General features: G+C 41.0%; 1 protein-coding gene across 15 annotated transcripts in view; it reads right to left on the bottom strand.

The window, feature by feature from the left end:
• Window positions 1-25,001, bottom strand: part of CELF2 (CUGBP Elav-like family member 2) — a 451,396-nt gene that overhangs the window by 57,953 nt on the left and 368,442 nt on the right. For all 15 annotated transcript variants that reach the window (XM_058420361.1, XM_058420360.1, XM_058420359.1 and 12 more), the window contains 2 exons: window positions 17,760-17,808; window positions 8,865-8,999 (listed from right to left, as the gene is read on the bottom strand). In XM_058420361.1, the coding sequence (XP_058276344.1) occupies window positions 8,865-8,999; window positions 17,760-17,808 (184 nt within the window). The remainder of the gene's footprint in view (window positions 1-8,864; window positions 9,000-17,759; window positions 17,809-25,001) is intronic.

Here is a 25,001-nt window from a genome sequence, read left to right as displayed (position 1 = left end):
CATTTTTGCATCATGCAGTATTTTTTTTTCTCTTTAATGTAAAGGCCCTTGATTCAAGAGAACCTAAGCTGGCTTATGTAGCTCTGGCTGATAGATGAGCCATCATAAAATCAGAAATCTTTTACCCAAACTTCACCACAGCGTTGTTACTCTCTGTATCTCTTAGGTAACAAAACAGCTGATGATGTCTCACTACTGTTTAGCCACACTACATAATTGTATACCAGTCTTGTTCAGCAACAAATTTCTGTCAAAGAATATGATGTAACAAACCAGCTTTCTGCACAGCAATCCAGACAAAACGTGCAATAGAAGGGTAAATAAACAGTACTTCTCCTAGATTCCATATTGCTGCACTAAAATTAAAGAGGCCCAAATTTACCATCAGTCTCAAAGTAATCTCTCTGAATAACATTTCTGTTATTAGCACTATTTTTTTCTTGTCTTGCAAATTCAGTGTGGGATGAGCGCAAACAGAGATATACTGGAGGGCAGGCAAGGAGCCCCATACAGAGCCTTGAATAATATTGTCGATAATGGTCAAGAAACTGCTTCATTCACTTTGGCTCTCACTATCCAGGAGTGTGTACTAGAGTGACAATTACTGAATGGAGGTTTCAAATGCATGAGAAGCATGTAAAATGTCAACAAAAATCAGTAAGACACAGTTTATGCATTTATCACAATTTCTCCCCAGCAGTTCTGCTGTAAGTAACTTACTGAGAGATGTTGCAATTAGCAGGTCTCAAAAGAAATGTGAATCAGCAGAGAAATACGGCTGCATTCTGCTCAAGATAAAGCAGACTCCCCCTTCCCTCCCTTAAGCTTTTCTCTCTTTTTAACCACAGAGCTCAGCTGTTGGGGGGGCACTTTCAGCACCCAACACCACCGGCAAAGCCTTCCTCCCCACTCCTCAGCCCAAAACCATTTCCAGGGGTCTCGTTACCTTTGTCAAGGAGCAAAAAGACCTTTGTAGCAGATCTCTGTGCCAATTTGAAAGAAACTTGTTCTTTGGGCAAGGGGAATGCCTGATGAATGAAGTTATGCAGCTTGAATATGAGCATTTGGAAGCAGCATTCCACAGAGAGGATGGGGCTGCATTTTAATTAGCGTTTGCCAGCCAGAGGCTACAAGGTTAAGTCCCCTTGTTATCTCCATTCAGCAGGCCATTCCCACCGATGGACAGCGGCCATTCCCACAGTAAATTCCCAATTTACCTCAATAACATGGCAAAAATTCAGCAGACCATGTTATTTCTAAATTATTTGAAAACCCAGACTTTAAGAGGTTGCCAGTAAGTGCCCCAATTAAACATTTGTTAATTTAACCATCCTTTCAGATGTTGCTACGTGTATTCACATTCACAGGTTATTTTTTAGCTACCAAACTTGGACACTCACACACAACATTTGTATATTTATTATATGTGCATATATATTTAATTATGCATGGAATATGGGATCCTATATATTTTATTATGTGAGAACTATAGAGTCCTTTCCCTCATGACCAGACTGCCACACTGGAGGGGAGCTAAGCCGATGTCATAGGATTTGGTCTATTTAACTCAAGTCACTTTCAATCTATAATTTAGGTGTTCAGAAAAGCTGTTCTTCTGAAATGCTTGTATTTACTGCCATGGTCAGTGGCAGGACCTTGATTTTTCTCTGTGGGGCACATATGTACTTGAGGAGGATGGTTCAGTTGGGCACCTAGAATTTAACCAGAAGTTGGTGTCCAAGGACACAGGATTTCATTTCTTTATGTTCTGAAGGGTTGGGAGAACCCTTTCCAGCACACTCTCACTCACTGTATTACATGGGTGCAGGTGGTCTTTTGGGAACACACTTCCAGCTTTAGGGCCATAAATCACAATTATAAGAGGACAGGACTAATCAGATTTCATGCCTCCTAGTGCAAGGAAACAAGGAAGATTTTTGTGGCCTCTTACTTCATCCTATGAAACATGGCATTGATTGGCATGCCACAGCCCGAGGTCTTCCAGACCCATAGCTACAAGCAAACTATTTCTGTTCTACCCCACCAAGTCCTGATACTCAATTATTCCCTTCTTACTGGAGCTGTGGAGCTCTCTGGGAGAGAAAATATGGAGAGGGGGATATTTCAATAGCTAATGCCTTGAAATAAGTTCATTTTGTACAACCTGCTACCTAGCTACCCAAAAGAATAGATTGTTTTGTAAAAACAGCCAACCTGCAAGACACCTCACACTTATTTATCAGCTCTGTTTCAAAATGTCAGGGACCACTGACAGAAAGAAAAAAGGAGGGAGAAAGAAGATCTAAGAATTTTAGCTGCTTCTCCAAGGCTGCCTTCTAACCCCCTACAGCAGATAAATGAGTGACTGGGGAAAGGCTGCTGGAAGTAATTTCCTTCCGCAGGCAGAACTGGCGAGAATTGGAGTGAGGCTCCCAGCCCTGGCATGGGAGAAATTTTGGAGCACATTATCACATCTGCCACATTGGCTGAGAGAACATCTAAACTCACAGGGTTGCTCCTTACCCTTCTCCTACTACAAACTAAAAGAGATTTTTGAAAAATCTGTGAAATTCGACAGGGTTCCTTCTTGACCCCGGCCATCCCAAACCTAGGGCTTGCTGCTTGAGTGACTGAGTAATTGAAATATTTAAAAAAGCTCAGCTCTGCCCCATTTCAGCTCCTGCTTCATGTGATTCTTTGCATCTCAGGCTTTCCTCGACTGTTGAGAAACATTCAGTCAGCAGTTGTTGCACAGCCTAACACAACACCAATACCTGCGAGCTGCAAGCGAAGTAGAACATTTTTACATATGGAAGCCTTATGTAGAACATTTTTACGTATGGAAGGCTCGTACCTCCACAAGAAACCTCCCTCATGAAACCACCATGGTCTCCCAGAGGTTTTAAAGTGAAGCCAAAGGGAGATGCAAAATGCAGAGACATTGTTTTGGTTTTGGTTTTGACAGAGAAGAAAACTTCAGACATTTTCAAAACCACCCAAGCAAAGGCAGTGCTGCACAGCTGGTGCTGTAATGGCTTCACCACAGCTTCCCAGTACGCTGTAAACAAGTATTTCTTCAATTTCTGTGAAGAAACAAAAGTGAAAAGCTGCCAAATACTCCTGCAAGGAGTAGTTGGGATCCTCTGAGATGAAAGCTTCTATTTAAAGAAAAGATAAGGCTTGAATAAAAAAGCTATGGAAATTGAAGTGTGTTAAAAATAAGCTCTAGTTGGGTTAAAATGTTTCTAGCTGAGATTGCAAAGTAGACTTTTCCTTTTCCTTTTCTGAGCTAATACAGCCCAGTCTGAAGGAAGGAACATCCTGGAAAACAGCCTTCTAATGAAAACATCACACAAAAATCTGTCTTGGTGGCTAAAATACATTTCATCTACAAACTAAATTGCGTATCAAATTGTTTAATGTTGGTGATATTTGGTTGCTAAGTATTACCTAAGACACACAACAACAGGTCTGAGACCAAGTGCAACAATTCAGTCCAAAGAAATTAATTTGAAAAAGCCACAGTGAAGCTCTTCAGTTTATGCATATCAGGCACATAAATGTGACAAGAGGCACATCCTGTAACCATGCCTCAGCTCTTCAGCTCTACTGACTTGACTATTGACCAGATGACAGGTTGTGGATTCTAAATTTCCTGAAGTTCACAATTCCCTCGAAGCATTTCTAATTGGCCATTCAATTACCCACCCTGCGAAGTACAGACTTCAGTAAGTGGAATTTACACAAACCCGGGATTAAATGGGTACCAAAGACCATATTCTCTAACTGTGCCTCGATGATCTTCCTGTTGGAATAAAGCCTCTTGCAAATTATTTTATTTCAGGATTGCCTCTCGGGAGGGATTGCCGCAAAACTGCAGTAATGGAAATCTGAGATGTAGTTACTGGCCAAAGGCCAGCAGAGACATTGGTCAGTTGGATGTGTTTCTTCCCTCCCAGCTGCAAGAGAGTTTCAGCAAGGGAAAACAAAATTAAATGTGCCATAATGATTGGAAAAAATGAAAATGTTACCACATTGCAGCAAAAGGAATAAGGCACGGAGGTGCTTTTGAAAAGCTATTGAAAGCACAGCCCTTCCACTGTCTTTGCTTCCCACCACTTACTGATACACAATCCAGAAGGTGACCCCTAATCTAGGGTGTTCCCACAGCTGGCACTTCATGTTGCTTTAGCTCAGAAAGGAGCAGTAAATATCCAGAGGAAAGAAAACCCCAGCATAAATGTCTCCTTACCTATCCTTCCCTGCAATTAATTGTGCTGCAAATACTAATTTTCTTTTACTAATTCATCAAGAAAACCCTTGAATATGAAAGTTCTGAATGGATTTTCAAGAAATTAAATTGCCTCACCATGGTGTAACTTGCTGTTCCATTTCTAACCTGCTCTTAAAGGAAAGAAAGAATGAGAAAAACAATCCTTGTAATCAATGTTTGCAGAAATGTTCACTTGTCCCATGTGCCTGGTGATGTTTTGTTAAAAAAATCATACAATTAGCAGCCTAGACGATGTAGAAAAATGCATCTTGAGGTTTTGCACAATTTTCACAGTATATCCAACTCTCTCTACATGTTATTAGCAGGTTTTTTCAGTGCATGCTATTAACCCAGTTGACTTTTTTCTGGTATCTGACATATAAATCTGCACTTAGCAATAGAGCAGAATAATTTGCTATGTGGTGCTCCTGTGATAAGGATAAGAGGATTTTTTTTATCATCATTATGGATGGTAATAATGCCTAGAGTGATACAGAGATATTGATCCACTGATCTAAAAAAACATTTTACAAAGGCAGAGGAGAGTCACTACCCTTATTTTAAGCAACAGGATAACAGAGAAGATGAGTGACCAACTCACCTATGGGCAATACAGCACAGGCACAACTACACAGCTACAAAACAAACGTGGGTATTTCTGGCTATTTTTGCACACTCCAGCTCTCATTGCCTGCCTGGCTGTGTTGGCATCTGTGGTCATGTGGATATTACATAGTGCTGGGAGTCAGGAGGTCTGAAAGTTTCCTTAAGCCGTTTACAATGAGTGATTTAAAATCTTAATCATCTGAGGCAGTTTACTTCTACTTTTTCATGATAATGAAGCTTAGCACATGATATCACAATCATGAATTTTTGTAAAGCATACTTAGCTCTTCAGAAAAAGTGCTGGATTAAACAACCCTGCAGGCTGAATCCTTCTCTCTGAATAATGAATATCGTACAGGCAGTGGCAAGCTTCCTTAGATAGTCCCATGAACCCTGCTCAAGGGGCCGCCAGCCTCCATGGCTGTTGGGTCCCTGGTTTCTTTATCTCTACAGCCAACAGGGTATTTTTATTTTTTAATACCTTTCACAGCTAGGAATTACTCACTGCCAGCCAGCTAATTTCAAAGGGACTATCCCAAAGCCTTTGGAAGGCAATGCCTTTTGTTTGCTGCCTATTTTTGTAGCTGATCGAAATACAGCAAGTTACAGATATAAACAACGGTTATTTCTTAAATGCAGGAGTGAGTAACAATGGGGGAAAACAGGACTCAAGCTGGAAAAAAAAAAAAAATCTCAATTTCTTTAAAACACACTGCTCCACCACTGGAGCTCTGTATCATTACTTTAGTCTCATTTTAGAGCTGAGTTTCAAATAGCTGACAATAGGAATTTGGAGTGGAAAAGGTGATGGTCCATTATCAATAGTGACAGCAATGGGTGTGACTTTATTAAAAGTTCTGTCAACTCTTGATTAGGAACTACAGTAGAAATGACCATTTCCATCTCTCTCCCTCTCTTCTTTTATCTCAGCACTTATCACACTTATCGCAGAGTGTTACATTTTCCCTTGATGCCACAGAATTTCTCCTTGCTACTGGAGCCCATGTGGTGCAATACAACCCTAAATCCTGCCTATGAGCCGACAGCAGACTGTTACCCTCCCAGTGGTTAAGCTGCTGATGTAGTGTAGACATGGGCTAAAATAAAAAGTCAACTGAAACCTTTTTAGTCTTTACTAAGTAAAAAACCTCAAACCCAGTCCAAACCAAAACTGTTCTACTGAGCAGTGTAACCTGCAGCTATTCCTTGCAACTATCTGCTAGTAGTACAGATTATTTGCCTGAACCCTTTAAGAAAGCTCAAAAGCTGGCGTAAATACCAAGGATGATACTGTTCAAGCTTTTTTCATCTGAGACACCATGAGGTGTACTTGTTATGCAATTGAAAAGAGATACCAAACAGAGTTTACTGGACCACATTTCCATCCCACTGCTGTGAGCACTGAACTGAGATCCCGAAGGCTCTGGCATGGCAAGGTCAGTGTTTTCCTCAGACACTGACTATTTTTCATACCCCTCTCTGTGTCTAGGAGGGAGGCACATCTGGACGGGTGCTGAGAAAACAAATAATGTTTGTGGCAAAGGGAATTAACATCTTGGAAACGGTAACATGAATTAAAACTCATTAAGGATTGGAACCCTTTACAAAGATTTAACGGTGTAAATTCTCCCTTCAGAAGCAGTTTTTCACCTTGTGCTTTTTCAGTCGAGCTCCCTCCTCTGCAGATGTCCCTCAGCACTTTTCATTTCAGCTGCAATATCAACCATTTTCCCAACACTCTGCCTTCTCTCATGGAGAGGTGGTTTTGTGAAGCTGATAAAAATCTGCCTGAAAACTTGGTTGGCGCAGCTGAACCCATTTTGAAGTGTGAACATGGGTGTGTAGAAAGCAATTCAAGTTTAACAAGGCATGAGGCATGAGGGCATGATAGAATATCAGTCGTGATTGTGACTGAAATGAACCCGAGTGGCACAGAGGATGCAGCTCTGCTGTGGTTACTGGTGTGTGACCTACCTGCACTGAGATCTTCAGTCTCCAGCAGGAGAGAACAGCACATTAACTCTACAGCTGTGCTGGCCAGCACACGACACTGCCCTGCCTGATGCACTGGAGACATGACTTAGGAATCTCAGCTCGTGATTGTCACGAGATTGCTGTTCACAGCAGAACAAAACTACCCCACCAACCTCACTTACTCTGTTGGATTTCATAATTAGCTTTTCTAGGCTTCTACTATACCGAATCTGTTGAATTAAAGCAAGTATGCAGTGGGATTTTTATGGATCCCAGGAAAGATCCATTTCTTTGTTGGGTGATGCTGACAAGTCAATTAAATCTTTTTTTGGGGCTCAAAACATCTGATGCACAGATCTTGTTATTTCAGCAGTTAATTAGCTGCTTTCCCACTTGCATCTTCCATCATCCCTTCCTTGTGCTGCTCACACAATGAAATCAGTGAAAAATCAGAAATACTTATTTTGCCTCAGTGTTGGGTCTAGAAAGATAATAGCAACACTCGACTCCATCAGCACACATTCCTTATTGAGCTGCAACTTTAGACCTGTGCCCTAATCCTCCCCAAGGCAAAAGCCATGGTCATAAGGCTCTCCTTGCCTGAAGGGACTGCTGCATCCCAGCCCCAAAAATTTGGGGATCACAAAGCATAAATCTAAGTGCATAATATTCTTGGGGCTCCCTGTTTATTGTCAGAGTGGCTTTCCAACAAGTCCTTATTGTTCAGAAGTAGTACAGAAAGCGCTTTCAAGCAGTGCCATGGAAATAACTGCACTTTCTTTGCTGAAATTTATATGTATTTTATAGAAACTGGGCCACCGACAAAACAAAAAATCCCATGCACAAATTGTTGCACAAAATTCTGTGGATCCTATTGCCTACTAGAAACAAATAGATCCAAAAGTAAAGAAAAACAAATCTAAATCTATACCCACATCTATATGCAAAGTGGGTGCTATTACTTTTTTCTATGCCTTTTGAAAACGTAATAAAATGCATAAACTGTGTACTTTCTATGTATTTGTTTTTCCTATAGATGTGATGTTTTTCACAGCTCCGCAATTAAAATTACTTTATTCCCTGTGCCATTAAATGGTTGTGGCAGGTACAACACCACAATCCTGCACTGAGAGATGGGATTATCCCTACTTCCTTTTCCACTCAGCAACCCCTGGCATTGATGTTTTGAGAAAGTTCATGCTCTGAGAATAAATTCAGGTCCATATACCATGGAGTTAATATGCAGTTTATGTCATCAATATACATTTATCTTTCTGTTCAATAGGTTTTCAGAAGGTCTTTCCCTAAAAGGTACTTTTTGCACTCAAAAGGGATCACTGGTTATTGAAATCTGTGCAGCATTTCATTTCCAAGTTCAGGCTGGCCACCTGACCACTCTTGATGGTGATGTTTAACACCTCTGCCCTGGTTTTTGGGTTGTGGTAGAGGCACAAGATTTAAAAACTGTTTTTACAAACTTTTGTCCAGGCAATGCTCTCAGGTACAAGCTAACCTCTTTGTTTCCCAGTTACAGCAGACCTATGTTTTGCATATAGTTACAGAAAACACAGGAATGGAGGCGATAATGCTACAACAAGGGCCAGTTCCCATCACCCTTCATGCCTTCAAGCAGCCGTTTACAGTCCTGTCCTTTATTTATCTTTTCTTTGTTTTGGCCTTGTGCTGTAAAGCAGAAATGGGGTCGGGGAAGTAACTTTGATTTTGTGAGAGCAGAAAACTGAGGGTGTTTTCTCAGGGTGCAAAGGAACCTTTCCAGCTGACAAACAGGGTGATAACACGAGTTAATATGTTGGCACCGAGACCTTTCTGACACTGGAAATAAAAGGTGATAATTTCAGCCACTGTGAAAAGTTCATGTGAATACCTTCATCACGTGGGACGAATTACAGCGTAACCTCTCGCTGCAGACAGTAGCTCTGCCTACCTTGGCTGTGACATAAAGCTCCCAATTAGCACTTAAGGAAAGAGACTTTACAGACTGCACACTCACCTCGGCTCAGCCCATCTGGTCCCCGAAGGATTCGGCATTCTTCTATCTGGCCGAACGGAGAAAACATCACCCTGATATCATTCTCATTACACTTCTTCGAAACCATTCCTATGAACAATTTTCTGTCTTCCACAGCTAGAAGATAAAAATAATGAATGAGCAAAGGCCATTTCATCTTTTTCCTGTGATCAATGCTTCATTACCACATCAAACCAAGCTCCAGTCATGTGAGTCTGGCTCTGTAACTGAAGACAAGTCCTAAGGCAAACACTTTATTCTTACAACCTCCGTTCCCCCCTTCCTCCCCCATCCCAAATATCTCGTTTTTCTCTCTCTCTCTCATTTTTCTAGTGGTGCTTTCTGTTTATATAACATATTAATTGGCTGTCTCAGTCACTCTGCATACACCTCCCTTTCACAGCTCCTAAAAGGAAAGTATCCTCTGTTAGAGACACTTTAAAAGATATCTTTGCATGGATTCTAATTCAGATAAATTCCCTCATCCCTCTCACGTGTGAAAGAAATCATGATGGGGTGAAGGTGAAGGAGGGATTGTGCACGTAATGATACAAGCTAATGAAAAATATTCCTGAGAAATGTTTTGAGAGCAGCTCCTATCTGAGCTTTCAATTTCAGTCAACTTAATGCACGGCACTGGAAGGCAAATGTGCAATGACTGCTCTGGAAAAAGAATGGATTAAATTTTTCTGCCTTTTTTTTTTTTTTTTTTTTTTTTTTTTTTTTAGTGCACAGCCCTCTCCCCTTCAGGAGGACACAAAACTTATTTCAGGACGTCACTTGAACACCCTTTGATGCGTAATGACGCTGAGTTTGCAAAAAAAAAGCCATGAAAAATGTGCTTTACCTGAATTATTGGTTGGTAGAATATTTCCTGCCTGCATTGCCACCAACACCAGCACAAGCTGGACTGCTGCAGCAGGATGCACACAGTCCTATTAATCAAATTCAAATTTGCAGGTCTAAAGCTGGGAACTCTTGTCAAAAATGAAAGAGGTCATCAAAACTCAATTTACTCTAGAAAAACTTAAGAATGTTAACGCATCCACCCATCTATATTAAACCAAAAATCTAAGTGCTTATTATACAGTACATGTGCCACTGCTTTCTTCTTCTCTGGAAATGGCATGTAAATCCAATTCCTTGTTAATGAGCAGACTGTCAGGGTTTGTGGGGAAGCAAAGAGGGAAGGAAAGAAGGAAAGCTTTACTCCAGAGAGTGCACTGCACTTACTTATTTCCATTATTGTGCAAATTATTTTTGTAATGAAGTATTTTCATTTCTGGGCTTACCAAAAAAAAAAAAAAAAAAAAAAAAAAAAAAAAAAAAAAAAAAAAAAAATCTATCTATCTATCTACCTATCTACCTATCTATCTATATCTATATCCATATCTATATATCTCCTCCCTTGCTCTCTAACTTGGTCTCCCGTGTTAGTACGAGTTTGTCATATGGAAAAAATTGCAGCTGAGGAAGAAGGAACTGTGTCCATTTTTTCTAGGATTTTATTTGTGTTATACTTCAGCACTTTCAGTGCATTTAATAATTTCAGGAATTACAAGAAGAGGTTCATGTTTATTGATCACGAGAAGCATTTGAAGTAATTTTCTCTTTAAATTGCTGACTTTAAAAAGTATTTGTAGCTTTTATGCAAGCGAGCACCAAACCCATGCATTTTTCAGAACCCAAAACAGAGATCAGCCCCTGCAATCCCAGCTTCTCACTCTACAAGCTTGCAAGAAAATTGGTGTGAATTTAACACCCAGGGGAAGATGCTTCCTTCAGCAGAGATTCCTCAAGACTGAACATTTTCATTCACACTTTATACGGAGGTTCCACACACAGGTGAACCCTCCAGAAAGGGTTAAGAAATGATGAATGCATGGGATGGGATGAGCCAGTTATATACAGATTAGGAGCTGAATATGCGTGATTGCAAATAAGACCTGCAAGTTGGGATATTTATATATACATATATATATATGTCTTATTATAAAACTTTACATCTGATTCATAATATATAGCTGACCTTGATGATGCTAATTAATATTTTAAGGGTGGGAAAGCCTTAATTATCTTGCTCACAGCTCCAAGAGGAGTGCAGGCAGCCACTTCTGCTGGTGGAAGGATGCCTGTACCCTGGCTGCAGACAATTTCTATATTGCTGTGAGCAATCTTTTTGAGGAAGCTCCTTTTTGAGGGCACCTGTCCCCTCGACAACAGCCACAGACCATGGTCATAGTGCAGGAAAGGTTTTGAGACAAGAGACCCAGCTGGGCTGCCAGGCCTGGATTTCTACACACCACAGACTGGTGCCAAGCACATTTCCAAGCATTGCCTTCTGCTCTGTGTTATGAACACCTTAATTTGAGTCTCTGTGTCAGCTAGTACCAGCCAGTTTAAATTTGGGTTGATCTTAAGCTTGAAATACAGTGTGCAGGTCTACCCTAAGGGTGACTAGGTTCCAACCCTCCTTTAAAAATAGCTGCTGGCTAAGTTGGACAAATGCCTGCCACAGCATCCCAAAGGAGGTCCCTTGGATTCCTGCTTCGGTGCCAGGACAAAGCCTTGAACCAAAGAGATTCACATGGAGACTCAAAAGAAATGAGATGTGAACAGAAGGCTTTGTTTTAATTTTCCAAAGAGTAGCAGGCGACAAACTCCCCACTGGCCTCCTTTGCTTTTGCTGGTAAACCTATAAATATGCCATTTAACTAACATGATTTGCAGGTTTGCAGCTTGAGGGTGATTTTATAGTAAATTAAACATCCAGCTCCTGTGTACTGTACATCTTAAAAATGCAGATTTCATGAAGAATGCTCAGAGTACAGAAAACATATTGATATGATGACGTGCTCTGCATTCAGTGCCATTAGTCAGTGCTGATCAGTGTTGAAGCTTAAGAAAATTGCTATTCTTTTTCTGGCTAGGGGCCCAGCACAAAAAAACATTTAAAGTGACAATTGTCAAGATCAAAATGACATGTTTTCATTCCATCTGATAGAACATCTGATATTATTAAGCTGAAAGAGTTTTTAACAATATATTCCCACAAAGAGAAAGGAATACTTTTCCACCTCAATAAGACTGATTTTCAGGAGTTATTTCTGCATTTTTGGTCAGCCACTTCTTTCTTTCTAAAATTAATTCTTACCAGCCACACAGGCAAGGTTTGAGAATTAGGCAACAGAATGCAAGAAGCGCGGGTCAAATGTATTTAGAGGTTAGCAAATTTCCCTCTGGATCTGCCAAGCCTGCAGATTTTCCTGCGCGTGTTGGATTTCTCCCACAGACTGTAAAATGAGGAGCCCAGCATTGGACACACATGACCCAGCAAAGCACTGAGGCTGGGACATGTGCTCCTTCTTAGGGAAAGGATGGCAGCCTAAACCCATCTGGCCAAAATTCAGTGACCTACAGGTTTGGTCTGAGTTCAACTGGCTGGTGGCAATGCCAAGAGATCAGCTCCTTCAAAGAGTGACAGATCTCACCTCTCCCAGGATGGCTTTGTCTTGGGGGTCTCTCCCCCACTACTGACAGGGGATTACAGATTTTTTTACACTGACTGAGTAGATTGACAGATGCTGTTACCTTCCAGCCAACCCCCAGATCTTGGGCCTCATGATAACATCTAGATTCCTGAGCTCCAGCTGCAGGGACAGGAGGAATGAATGAGCTCTGAGGGACTGGACAAATCTTGGGAGCTGTGAGTGCTTTGGGCAAAGAGAGCAAGCAAAGAAGGCTGGGGGAAGGATAACAGTGCAAGGGCCAGCACTTGTGTGCACATATCTCAAAAGCATCTCACTGCTGCTTGATAACTCTCTCTCCCACTCTTAGGGTAGGTTTCAACAATTCAAAATCCAGAAAAATCAGAACTTTTTTAGCATGTGTAATTGACATCATTCGTTCTGAACCTTGCTCATGGGCTTAGTTGAACTTTTTGACTATTTTACACCACTCTGGTGGAATGAAGTAGATACAGCTGTTTGGAAGCAGCAGGTAGGATGGGGTGGCTGAGTGCCCCTCCCTGATGGAGCAGAAGCAGCCAGAAGGTCACAGTAAACAAGGCCTGAAGATCTATTTATAGGAAGGAAAGTGTGAAACTGCGCAGTTTCTTGATTAACACATTATGGAGTTCACCTTTATTCCACTCCAACACATCATAAACAAAGGTTGGCTGTGCTGCCAGGGCAATTCAAGTGACACATCCAGTGCTGAACCTTCTGGATTTGGGATGGGCTGTGCCAGAATGCAGGAACACTGCATGAAGAGGTACAGACACCTGTTGTAGAATGAGCTGAATTGTTCTTGTAACCACGTCAAGGCTAGCACTGCCATCACTAGCACACGTGCCTGGGCATGGTGTTTGAACCCAGAACTCTTGTCTTTTCTGTCAAAAGTTATGAGAGATGAAGTCTGTCTCTGCTGGGGGGGGGAGCCTTTTCAAACTGAACCTCCTGTCTTCTGACAGCACTACATCCAGCATGCAGAGTAACATCCTGAAGGGTATAATTTTTTAGCTTTACTCAATTTGCTTCAGTAATGAGTATTTCTTGCAGGCTGTATTAGATTGCTTGTGCTAACCCAGGAGGATAAAGGAGCAGAGGTTCTTTTCCAAATATTACAAAAGAATTAAACCCTGTAATAATTGTGGGAAATCTCCCTGAAGATTCAACATTACTTTACTTTTCACTCTTTTAAACTCCCAAAATTCTGAAAGATCAAAATTATAACCCTTTATTGGGGGTTATTAACCCCCAATATTAACATTTCTGAGGAGTCCAGTCAGATACAGAGTATATTTTCTCCCCAGAAGATGCCTTCTCTTTTGAGCAAATAGATAAATAGTTAATTATGTACAAATGGTGTAGAGAGAGGGTTTATTTTGTTTTGATTTGTTTTTGGTTTTTAATCCCATATATAAGGGAAGGGGTGAAATCAGACTTTTTATCCTTAGCTGTAAGCCTGTGAAAACCCCTTGCATACAATCTGTCAAAGTCACACCTGAATCCAGAGCTGCCTGCATTAATTATCAACTTTTCTATGTGTTAGTGCTAACATATGGCATCTAATTACTACCTCCAAATCAGCAAAGTTGTGCCACTTAAAATTTTGAAATTATTTTTTAATTTTCCACTAATAAAATAAATTATAAGATTACTCAGCTACCCTCCTCCCTACTTTAGTATCTTTTTTTTAAATAGAGAATTTTGTCATTTTCCCTGAAGCAGTAATGCTTTGATCCATTTAAGAGCATACTGTCTGCAGGGTATGTGCCTGAAAGGATTGACTGTGTTCAATTCCAGATCCAAGAGATTCAAGTATTTGCAAATTGTAGGATGTTAATGGCCACAGACAACTTAGAGTCAAGCATGCGTTTGAAAGTTTTTCATCATTAGACTGGAGGAACCCCCTTTGTTTGAAAAAGGGAAAATATCTTTAAAAGGATAAATACTGTGAGTGATGAATCTAGTAATGGTGGAGACTTCGAAGTTGAAGACATGGTTTTTTGGCAGAAAATCCTCAAGCAAAATTTTCTAGACAGGTTAAAACAACCTGCACAAAGGTGATCAGACCAGGACACATTACAAAATTCATCATCTGCAAATCTTCAAGAGATGTTATGTTTTTTAACAGTAAGAAACTTTTCAGAATTCCCCCATGTTAGACAAATGAATTACATCTAAGGGGAAGTCTTATCAACTATCAACTCTAGGTGCTAAAAGCTTGGTGGAAGAGATCAAGATTTTTTTCATCTGCATGAGCAGAGAAATTATTTAGACACATTGTAGGCAGGGAAGGAACCATTGGAACGGGTTGCCCAGAGGAGCTGTGGATGCTCGAGCCCTGGAAGTGTTCATGGCCAGGTTGGATGGGGCTCTGAGCAACCTGGGACAGGTGTGCTGGAGATGCCCCTTCCCCACCCATCTCCCAGCTTCCATGAGCTGAGCTTGGCCTCTGGTGTCAAGGGACAGATTCCTCAGGTGATGAGGACATCTAAGGGCAGGAAGAGGGACGGAAGATGAGGAGCATTTAATCCTGGTTGTCTCTGGCTTGGATGCTCATTCAAAGCTTTTTCACAAGGGATCCAATATGGGGAGGGGGCATTTAATCACACAGCAAATACCGTTCTTTGAAAACCTCTGTAAACTGAATGAGAGAATCTCTCCTTCCTCCCTATGGAACTTGAACAGGTCTATCAATCCCTCACAAACATGTACAAGCTCAGAAGAATTGTAGAATGTTCAACTTGTCCTAGACATCTTTCCACAAGAAATTTTTGACCAAGAAATTTTTTTTAACCTCTGCAAACTGAGAAACACCACTCTACCCATAAAATCCACTGGGATCCTCCCATGACTCAGAAATCAAAGAGATTCCAGTACTCCTCAAAAGCTCAACCACCACGGATCATGAAAACCAGGATGCCTTGGCATGTCTTTTTTCTTTTCCCCTTTGAACTTACCAATCTGGTTGAAGAGGTACAGTTTACAGTTTGCTGCTGGCACGGATAATACACTTCCTCAGATGGATAGCCTGGAGCATATGGGGAACGTGTGCCAAACAAACCTCCACATCCCCCACACTGCTGTTTTTTTCTCTTTCTTGATCTCCAAGCTGCTCGCAAACTGTCACCCACTCCATGAACCCCATGCCTACGCCCTGCATTTCTGGGGGCTGTACCATTATTACCATCATTGTGGTATTAGTTTGCCTCCTGCTTCTCCAGTCATTTAAAAAAAAAAAAAAAAAATAGTTCACCACCCCTTGAACATGCCTATCAAAAGTTCCCACACCCTTCAGGAGTCTAAATTTAAAAAGGTGTTTAATTTTGACAGTTGGAACCCCCGAACTGACAATTTGTTTTTCCCCAAAAATACAAAGAAAAGCAAGGAAAAAAAAGAAAAGTGAAAAAACCCAATCCCTTGTGATTTTTGCGCTTGGAATAGATGCCAGTAAATGAGAGTTTTCCCACAGTGCAGACAGGAGTTTCATGCAGATAACCCCAGACTAACAGCAGCAGCCAGGAGCCAACCTACCCTGCTTTCCAAGCAGGCACTACTTGCAGAGAAAGACAGAATTTGCACAATTCCCCACAGTGTTTTTCCAATATGTTCAATCTCCTTTAGAAAGAAACACTTCAGGCAATGAACAAGTAACTCACTGGGAGAGAATTTTGGCCCATTGCCTCTTATTTTTCTAATTTGCCAAGGAAATTGAGGTGAAATTTGTCTTTGAAAGAAGAACCCATAGAGGCCATGCCTTGTTCAGAGGGTTCAGGCCAGTGTTCCTGTGCCTACAGGATAATTGTGCCCACTGCCAGCACTAAATCCTAGGGACTGGAGTTTGGATTTCAACAGCAATGTTCTCCCTGACTGCAGTGCGGGCCTGAAAAGTTCAGTCCTTCTGCCCATTCAGGTGCCTTGGCCCCTGTTCTGAGCACTCAAACACTGCAAAAAATCACTGCTAACAATCTTTGGGAAAATTTTCTTCACCCAGAGGGTGGCTGGGCACTGAAATAGGCTCCCCAGAGCCATGGTCACAGCACCAGACTGACAAAAGTTAAGGAGCAGTTCAACAATGCTCTTAAGCACATGGTAGGATTTTTGGGATTGTCTTGTGCAGGGCCAGGAATTAAGACTTTTGAGAATCCTCATGGATGGATATCCATCCTTTCCAGCTCAGAATATTCAACAATTCTATGATTCCAGCCTGAGAGAGAGAACACCTCCTCCCTTAAATGGTCTCATTTTTCCTGTGCTCATGGCCACTTTTGTTTGGAAAGTTGTCATAATGGGAAACCTAGCATAATATGAAGTTTTAATTTCCTTCCCAACTTCATAATCCTTGGAGAAGCCTGAAAAAGGGATGCACTACAATTAGCAAAAAAAGAAGCCTTAAAAAAGCCTTGCGGAGAGATTTAGAGCCCAATCATAATTTACATTTGCAGGTATGTAGATCTCTAAGTGCACGGCTTCTGCCCTGATTACTAATTAATGAGGTGCAAAGATGCCTGTTGGAGGAACCAGCACTGATTATGTGGGCCTTAAGGGAAAATGAAGCTCTTGCAATCTAAGAAGGCAGATGATATCTTTAACATATATTTTAGAAAATTACAGGAACAAATCAAGGGGCAAAATATACACGTATATATTTTTAAAGAATCACACGCTGCCAAGTTGCACTACCATTCGATTATCTTATTTCCCTGAATATATAAACCTGGCATGTTTAATAGATTTATCTTGCCATCTATTTTGCATGTCATATACATCCACTTAGGCAGTACCCTAGTATTCCAAATGGATATTACTGTCTTTATAGCACTCATTTTTCAATCGTTTTGAGGAATAAGTATACAGAGAGCTCCAAAGTAGGCTTCCCAGCTCATAATGAAGCATATGATTAAAACATAAATTTGGCTCAGATTCAGAATGGCATCATTCTATAAAAAGGTAGTTTTGGCAAATGTTTAAGGCTGATCATGTACTTACATAGTATATTAACACAGGTATGCCTTTTTGTTTCTTTTGTTTTTAATCTTCAGCATTAACATTTTATCTCCATCTTATCAATCTCAGGTGCTCCCACATTACCTCACTGTTAGGAGAACCCAAGGGAAGGACGTATCCAGTGAGGTAGGTCATGACATACAGCAGGTACAAGGAAGACCCTTTTTGAGGACATTTCCTTCCTTCTTTAAAGCAGAAGATAAAAGGGAGTTCAGAGCAGCTCAACACCTTCCCAACATGTCAAGTGTAGGGAAACTGCCTATTATTTTCACCACAAAAGGAGTAAAGCAAAAATTCTCACAGTGTTGTGCTTACTTTAGTTTAGAGAAAGACACAATTAAGTAAAAATAAATTGAACACATACCATTTGACTTTTCACTATCTGCAGGTTTCATCTGAATAGGATGATGCATCTAAAAACAAAAATGAAAGAGAGTAAGGCAGGTTGGATAGTCATAGAGAATCAAGACTGATGTTTTTAATGAAGGCCTAAAGAGAGATACAATTTAATATTAAACATGTTGAAATTATATAAGTTCAAAATAACACTGTATTATAGGCTTATAAGAAAAAACAAAATGGTAAAGGAGTATTTTATAATGAGGAAGTTTAAAAAAAATATATCATTGGGCCCAGAGGACTCATATAAATCTTTAATTTGCTGTATCTAGTTTCAGAAGACCTCTAAAGTTACAGCCCTCATTAGTTTATGGCATGCTTGGTTTCTGTTTTACCAACTTTTTTTCCTTGAGATCAACCACTGCCAAAACCAAGATGTAATTTTCAAGTAATTTAAGAACTAGCAAGCATTTCAAATGTACTCAGAGGAGTTGAGTTTGACAAATGAACTTTGCTTGTAATTAAAAAACTGTGCTGATTCTTTTAGGACTGAAGAAGAAGAGATCTTGATTCCTAAAATAGCTTCCTATAATTGTTTAGTACCTCATCTTTTTGTTTTAGAATACATTACACATTCATTCATAAAGCTTCCACCACAACACATAACAATTCTGGCTTCCATAAAAACTCCAAATCCTTTTTCCTTTTCAACCCCTTCCTTCACTCACGCCCCTCTTACTGCAAAGGAAACCGACCCCTGTGTGCAGCGTGCTGTGCTGAACATCACACCTTGGTACATGGTCTGGTGTGTCCTCAGCCTTCTCTACTAAATGATACCGCTGAATTGTTGATAGCTCAAATAAAATTTCTACAAATGGTGGTTTTCTTCTTTCAGGAATAATAACACCACAGCAGTTGAGCTCCCTCACGATCACAGGACAGTTTTCCCTCAGTTTTCCACATTGGTGGACATTGGTGACAGTCAGCCCTGTGGCCACTGTGGTGCGTTCAGGGAAATTTTATTACAGCTTCTCAAAAGCCTCCAGATCTGACCTCACATTGAGATTCAATGTGGGAGATGTTTAAGCTTGCAAAAAAACCCACCCCATTTTTATTTTCTTTCTTGGGTTCTGCACAGTTACTGGGATTTGACTCCACAAACGTTCCAGCAGCGGCACGGCCACTGCCTTTTCTCTCCTCAGCAACTCCTTACCAATTCACATGGACAGGTGAAAAAATGTATGCTCTTTCTACTTCTGTATAATTTTTCAGCTCAGTGCAGCTGTGTATTGCCTGAAAATGTCAAGGGGCAATTCCATTTTTTTACTAAAAGATTGTTACGACAAACTCTGGGAAACAAAAACAGCTGAGCAGGAGAGAACATCCATGCCCTCATATCAAACATGCTTTCAAAGCTGCACAGAAACCCACATCTGCATTGCTTTTGGTGAAGTAACTTAACCACCAGGGAAAAAGTTGCTGGATTCTTTAGAAAATATAAAATATTGCTTTGAATATTTCTGTTAGATTTAGTCAAAGTCCAGAACGCTCCCTGTCCTTGCAAATCAATGCATTCCCTGTGCTGCTTGCACAACTCCCCACTGTGTCCTAGGGAAAGGCAAAGCCACAAGGTAGATGTAGCTGTCAAGATGCATAAATTTTCTTCAGTTTTAACAATTCTGCCCTCTTTGAATCATTTGTTTCCTAAATGGACTTTAATAGCCCAGCACTTGTCTGCCACCAGTCTTATTAGCTCAGCTTTACAGAAAAAAGGGAACTTCTCTTGTTCTCTCTCTTCTGTAGTGCTTAAGATTTTTCCTGACATCAACAATACACTGGGCACTGCAGGAGACTTAAAAATCATGCGAAAGTGAGGCAGCATGTCCACTCAGCAAGCAAAAACAGAACGAAGGAAAAAGGTGTAACTTGCTCCACAAGGCCATTACAAGTCACTGATGTCTCTGAGGAGCAATGGAGGAGTGAGAAAATAGAGGAAAGAACGGCAAGAATTGAAAATTCAGGAATATGTAGAATGTAAGAAAAAAACCCAGACCAAATTCAGGCCTTTTGTAGAGAGAGAATTTGTAGAGAGAATCAATCTATTGCTCTTTATGGGTGCGTTTATGTGCCCTTAAGAGGAGATATTTTGAATAAAGGCTATTCTAACAATTTTAAAAACAGCTCACTTATCAAACTGCCTGAACCAGAGAAGCCAACTCCAGACCAAATTCACGTGAAGAAGTTATTTTTGCAGCCTATGGTCGCAAAGATCAGTGTTACCTGACAAACACATTTACTGCACATCCAAAGTCATCCTCTTCAGTCACACATCATTACCCCAAGTTCATTAACTCAGTAATCTGGTACATTCACAAAGCAAGAGGCAAGATTTAACATGATGATTCAAACGGGTTTTGACTCGATTTCAAAAGTTCCTACTAAAATCTCGTAGTCCAAATTCTCTTCACACCATCAAGCTGAATTTGGAAGTGATGCCATTGCGCTTAAAATTACATTGGTGCAAAATTAATAGAAGATCCAGGTCAGGCCTGGAGAATTTAAACTGCAGAACACCCCCAGAAAAATGGATGCGATACACAAACCTGGCTTCAGCGAAGAGGAAAGTGGAAAAGTACCTTACTGACAGTTTCCTAACATGAGAGGGCTCATGTTGAAGCTTGTTTAACCCTGACCATCACCAATTGATACGTTAACAACCTTTAACACTAGATTCAATAAAACATGCCATTTATAACCTGAAATGGGTTTTACAGAGTCACTGGTTCGCATCTCATTATTAAACTCATTGCTGACCTCTAGAGACAACTGCCGTGACAATACATATGATAAGCTCTCCACCCATAAAATATTTAAAGGTAGGTGTAAAAACGAAAAGAAAAGAAAAGAAAAGAATGACTCTCAAAGAAGTGTGTAGTGAATAAGAAAATGAAAGGGGCAGAGACAAAAGCTAAATAGGTACTATCCTTTCACTCTACAATGAGCAAAAGAGAAAATAATCTGTATGTTTTGTATCTTTCTTGTATAACTGCAGGCTATAAAATAATATAATAGCTGTGCTTTCCCAGGCCCTCCAAAAGATTATAGATGATATAAAACTGTTTCAAATTAGATGCCACTCACTAGAATCATGTCATCTACTGAAATGAAGGATTTCCCATCTTATCAGAAAGCTGTTATTGTAGCTATACATCACTTACGGATCTCAAGGTAAGTGATTTCTCAGTATGTCATGTTATCACACAGAACAACAGGAAACATTTTCTTCTTTTCCTGGAGAAAGCTTTGCTTATGAAAGTACAGTATTTATGAATGCACGCTTACAATTAATAAAGAGGCGAGCATAAGAAAAATAACCTTTAGCAAGTAATTTATTAACTTGAACATCATCTTGTGCTCAGCGTACACACACAGTAAAACAGAACAACACAGCTCTCAGGCAAGTTCTTTCTGAGCGTGGGCAGCTTCCCCTGGCAAGCACTGTGCAAGGGGATATTGTTGTGGTGCAATAATTGGGTTTATATTCGTAATGTTCTTTTCTATCTGTTCCTGTCCAGCTGTGCCAACCCCCCTCACTGAGACTTAACCTAATCTTGTTTCCTCCCCCTGAAAACTGACTGGGAGAGGCCTCTGGGTCTCACCTATGGGCCCTGCCCCTGGGGGAAAAAGCCACAGTGGGGGAGGAGCTAGCACTCTCTGGCACCGGCTTTCCGTCAGATAGGGTCTCAAGGCTGAGCAGGACATAAGAATAAAAGCAGAACTATCCACCAAGCCAGAGAGTCAAGACTCTTCCTTTACTTTCAGCGGTGTCTAGTCCCGTGGGCAAGGATATGAAACCCAGGCTTGAGTATGGGCTGTGAGGAGCAACCTCTCCTCCTCAATATTGCAGAGTTCTACTGAATACACCTGTGCAGCAAGCATGGCATGACCTGCCTTTCCTGCAGCCCATTGGTCTCAGAACACACCGTGCCACTGATTTACAGCTGAGAGCAGGCAAATGCCTGTTGCCCAAGGTTGCCAGTGCTTTGTGGCAGTGCTGGCAGCAAAGTGGGGGCTTCACTGCTGCTTGTGCTGTCACAGAGGCCACCCAAATCCCGGGGCCAAGCACGTCACTGCCTCTTCTTGGGCGCATCCCAAGCAGAGGGTCTGAGGCAGTCCATGGCAATCAAAAAGGCAAAGAAACAGTTGTCAAACTTGCAGCCTAGAAAATCCCCCTGAAATTAATGAGAATCTGGCTGCTATGTCCAGGGCAGCAGCAGGATCATGCCGTGGCCTAGACTTACAACTGAATCTTTTCCTCCTCCTCTTTTTCCTGAGTACATCTTGCTGTATGTAAACATAACGTCATTAGAGGGGAAAAACACAGCAAAGCAACCCAATGTATCTCAAAGGTATGCAACCTCTCTGGCTTTAGAGCCTCCAAGTCATCTTTTCAACAATAATAACAGTACCTATTTATGTTCTTGTCAAAGCCATGTGACATCTGCATGGGAGAAAACAAGCCGGCTAAGAGTCTATTTCTGGCAAAAATATTGCAAGGAAATTAGATTAACCTGGGTGGAATTCTGTCTGGGAATTTGGAGTCTGTCGTGGTGATTAAGTCATCATTTCTGTCAGATTACTCTAATCGGCTGTCAAATATGATTCCACAACTCCATCTGTAACTTGGCATCCTCGTTATTCAGTCGATGTTACCTTCTGTATACAAAACAAACACCAAACAAGGAGGTGTGTGCAGCCTAGCATTTAGCAGAGTCATTAGCTGTGATTACTATTGTGTGGTTGCACATTGCGCAAGGTGATCAGCTCATGGTTTGTTTTGTTTAGTCAGGGGATGCTTCAAATCAGGTGTAATCTTAAACCTGAGGTGTCAGGGGTGAATGGGTAAGAACTGTCTCCAGGCATGGATGAGTATGGGATTGGCACACTCCAAGTCACCACTGCATCAACAGCTACTGCTTAAATCACATTTCAGAGTTGTCAATATATTTGCTGGAAAGGCTTTTGGACACCTGCTTTCCAGCAATTTTCTGAAGAGAAATGGGCATTCAGATATTCTGGGTAGGCTAAAGACTTCCTGCACGCAGCAATTTCTGTGAGTGAAGCAAGGTTTGTAGGAGGAGGCTGTTGGCACTCAAAATGGTCTGTATTGAATGCTTTAAGATGTTAAACATGAGTATGTTGGTCTTACACAGGACCTTGGTGATTAAAAGCTGGAGATGCCTTTCAGTGAAGGTGAAGGAGCTGATGGGCTCATATTGCTGTAGCTGTGTTCAGTCTGTGACATTTGGATAGCCCTCAGCACCTCTGAGACTCTGTCCATGTAGACTGATTTTTTTTTTTTTTTTACAGTTCACTGCAAAAGCAACGTCATACATGATTGCTACATCTATTAGCAGCTTTTATTGTCCATTCCTGCCACTGTGAATGCACACGCCTTGCTCCTGTCATTCCTTGTGCCTTAAGGAAGGAAAACCACTTGGCAAGAAAGGACTCTGAATGCACACCAGACCTGCTCCCACCTTCACCCAGCTCAGTATGGCAGTCAAAGACCGCCTCTTGAAAGTCCTCTAAAGTTAAGCAGAATGTGACTTTTCACCATCAGAATTGAGGGATTGTGTGTAGAGAATGTTGTCTAGAGAATGTTGTCTATGACTCCTCACTCCTTACCACTCCTGTCATCATCTTTCTATATTCCTTTGAAGCCACCAGCAGACTTCTAGAGCTCTTAGTCCTTTTCAGACCCAACCTCTTCCTCCCTTCCCTGTCATCTGCCCTGGCTGTAAGTTTCTAGCCATGACCCAATTCAGTCCCCTACCTGTCACCCTTACAGACCACACCACAGAGAAACACCACGCAAAATGCAGCTAAATCTCCCCACAAGCGAAGGGTAAATTTGAAGAACGCAGGTAACAACCAAACCAAACAAAAAGCAATAGGATTAAATTATGACAGCTTGCATGTATCTTGTCATTTCTACCACTTTGGGACCTGCTTCTTGCTAGCATTAATCACTGTTGAAGCCAAAGGGGACGTCTTTCATATTTTCTACGTCTCAGAACTGTAAAATGTCAGGAGAGAATGTGGGAGAGAGAAGAAGAGACATTAGACCTTAATTAAACCCTAATATTCTTTCTGGGTGAAGGATTATAAATTCAGAGACTTTTGGAATTAATAGAAAAACAGAAGAGGAAGGAAATATTAAAAGGAGAAGCAGCAGAGACAGGCTAAGGGCTCAGAAGAAAATCACCTAAAGAGGTACCAGCATGAAAACCAGTGGGAAAAAAATTATGTTCTTTGCCTAACTCAGGTCTGGAAATTAATTCAAAGCTTTCTCGAAGCTCCTGATCCAATTAGTGAGTGCAGTTTAATTAGACCAGTAGTCCAAGGGAAAAAACAAGACCAACTAGGTTTCTGAGAACCTCTACTGAGTCTGGAAGTCAGGAGGGAATATAGTGACCTGACAGAAGATTGGGGAAAGAATAGGAAATACTCCATAAGCACCAGAGAAATGATTTTCAGTGTCTTTAGAGACCATTGTTTTTCTAGACTATTATGTGCAGATACCGCTATACCCCCTGCCCCACCCCCCATTTCAGTTTTTAGCTCCCCAGTTTTTCCATAGGATCTTTCAGAGGAGCTCTTGAATACTCATTTCTCACATCATTTCATTGCCAGCTGTTTTTGCTTTTTTAAACCCTTGTGACTCACAAGTAATATGAGTTTCCCAGAAGTGAAAGAGGTGTATTTTCCTATCGAAAAGAACTGTTTAGAATGACTCCTCTAGGGTCAAACTAACTTGAATTACGCAGTCAATATCTGGCTAGTGCTTTGGGAACTTCCCTGGGAACTGGGGATAATCTCCAAGGCCATATAAATACTAGTGAATAAAAGAGGCAAAGGACTGCTTTCTGGATCTTAAAATAAGTGGTGTTGCACAGCTAGCATTTACACAGTTATATTCCTCCTTCCACTCCAAACAGGATAACCTTGTCCATGCTGTCCAGTGGGAACAGGGTGTAGCCCATATTATTCCCCCAAAATATGCCCACACACCAGACAGGAAAGTACTAACCAGCACCATGCCCCTGCTGGCTTCACCAGCACAGGCAGAACTTTGGATTCCCAGTCTTGGTTGAAGTCATTCACCTTGGTTTATTCACGGATAAAAGGAGGACAAATGTGCATTTACCACTTAAGACTCTCACAAATAAATGTAAAGCAGTTGCTGTAACTGCCTGAATGATGG

The sequence above is a fragment of the Hirundo rustica genome, chromosome 4, assembly GCF_015227805.2.
Source record: "Hirundo rustica isolate bHirRus1 chromosome 4, bHirRus1.pri.v3, whole genome shotgun sequence".
Classification (NCBI taxonomy): domain Eukaryota; kingdom Metazoa; phylum Chordata; class Aves; order Passeriformes; family Hirundinidae; genus Hirundo; species Hirundo rustica.
This window is presented reverse-complemented; position numbering and strand designations above follow the sequence as displayed.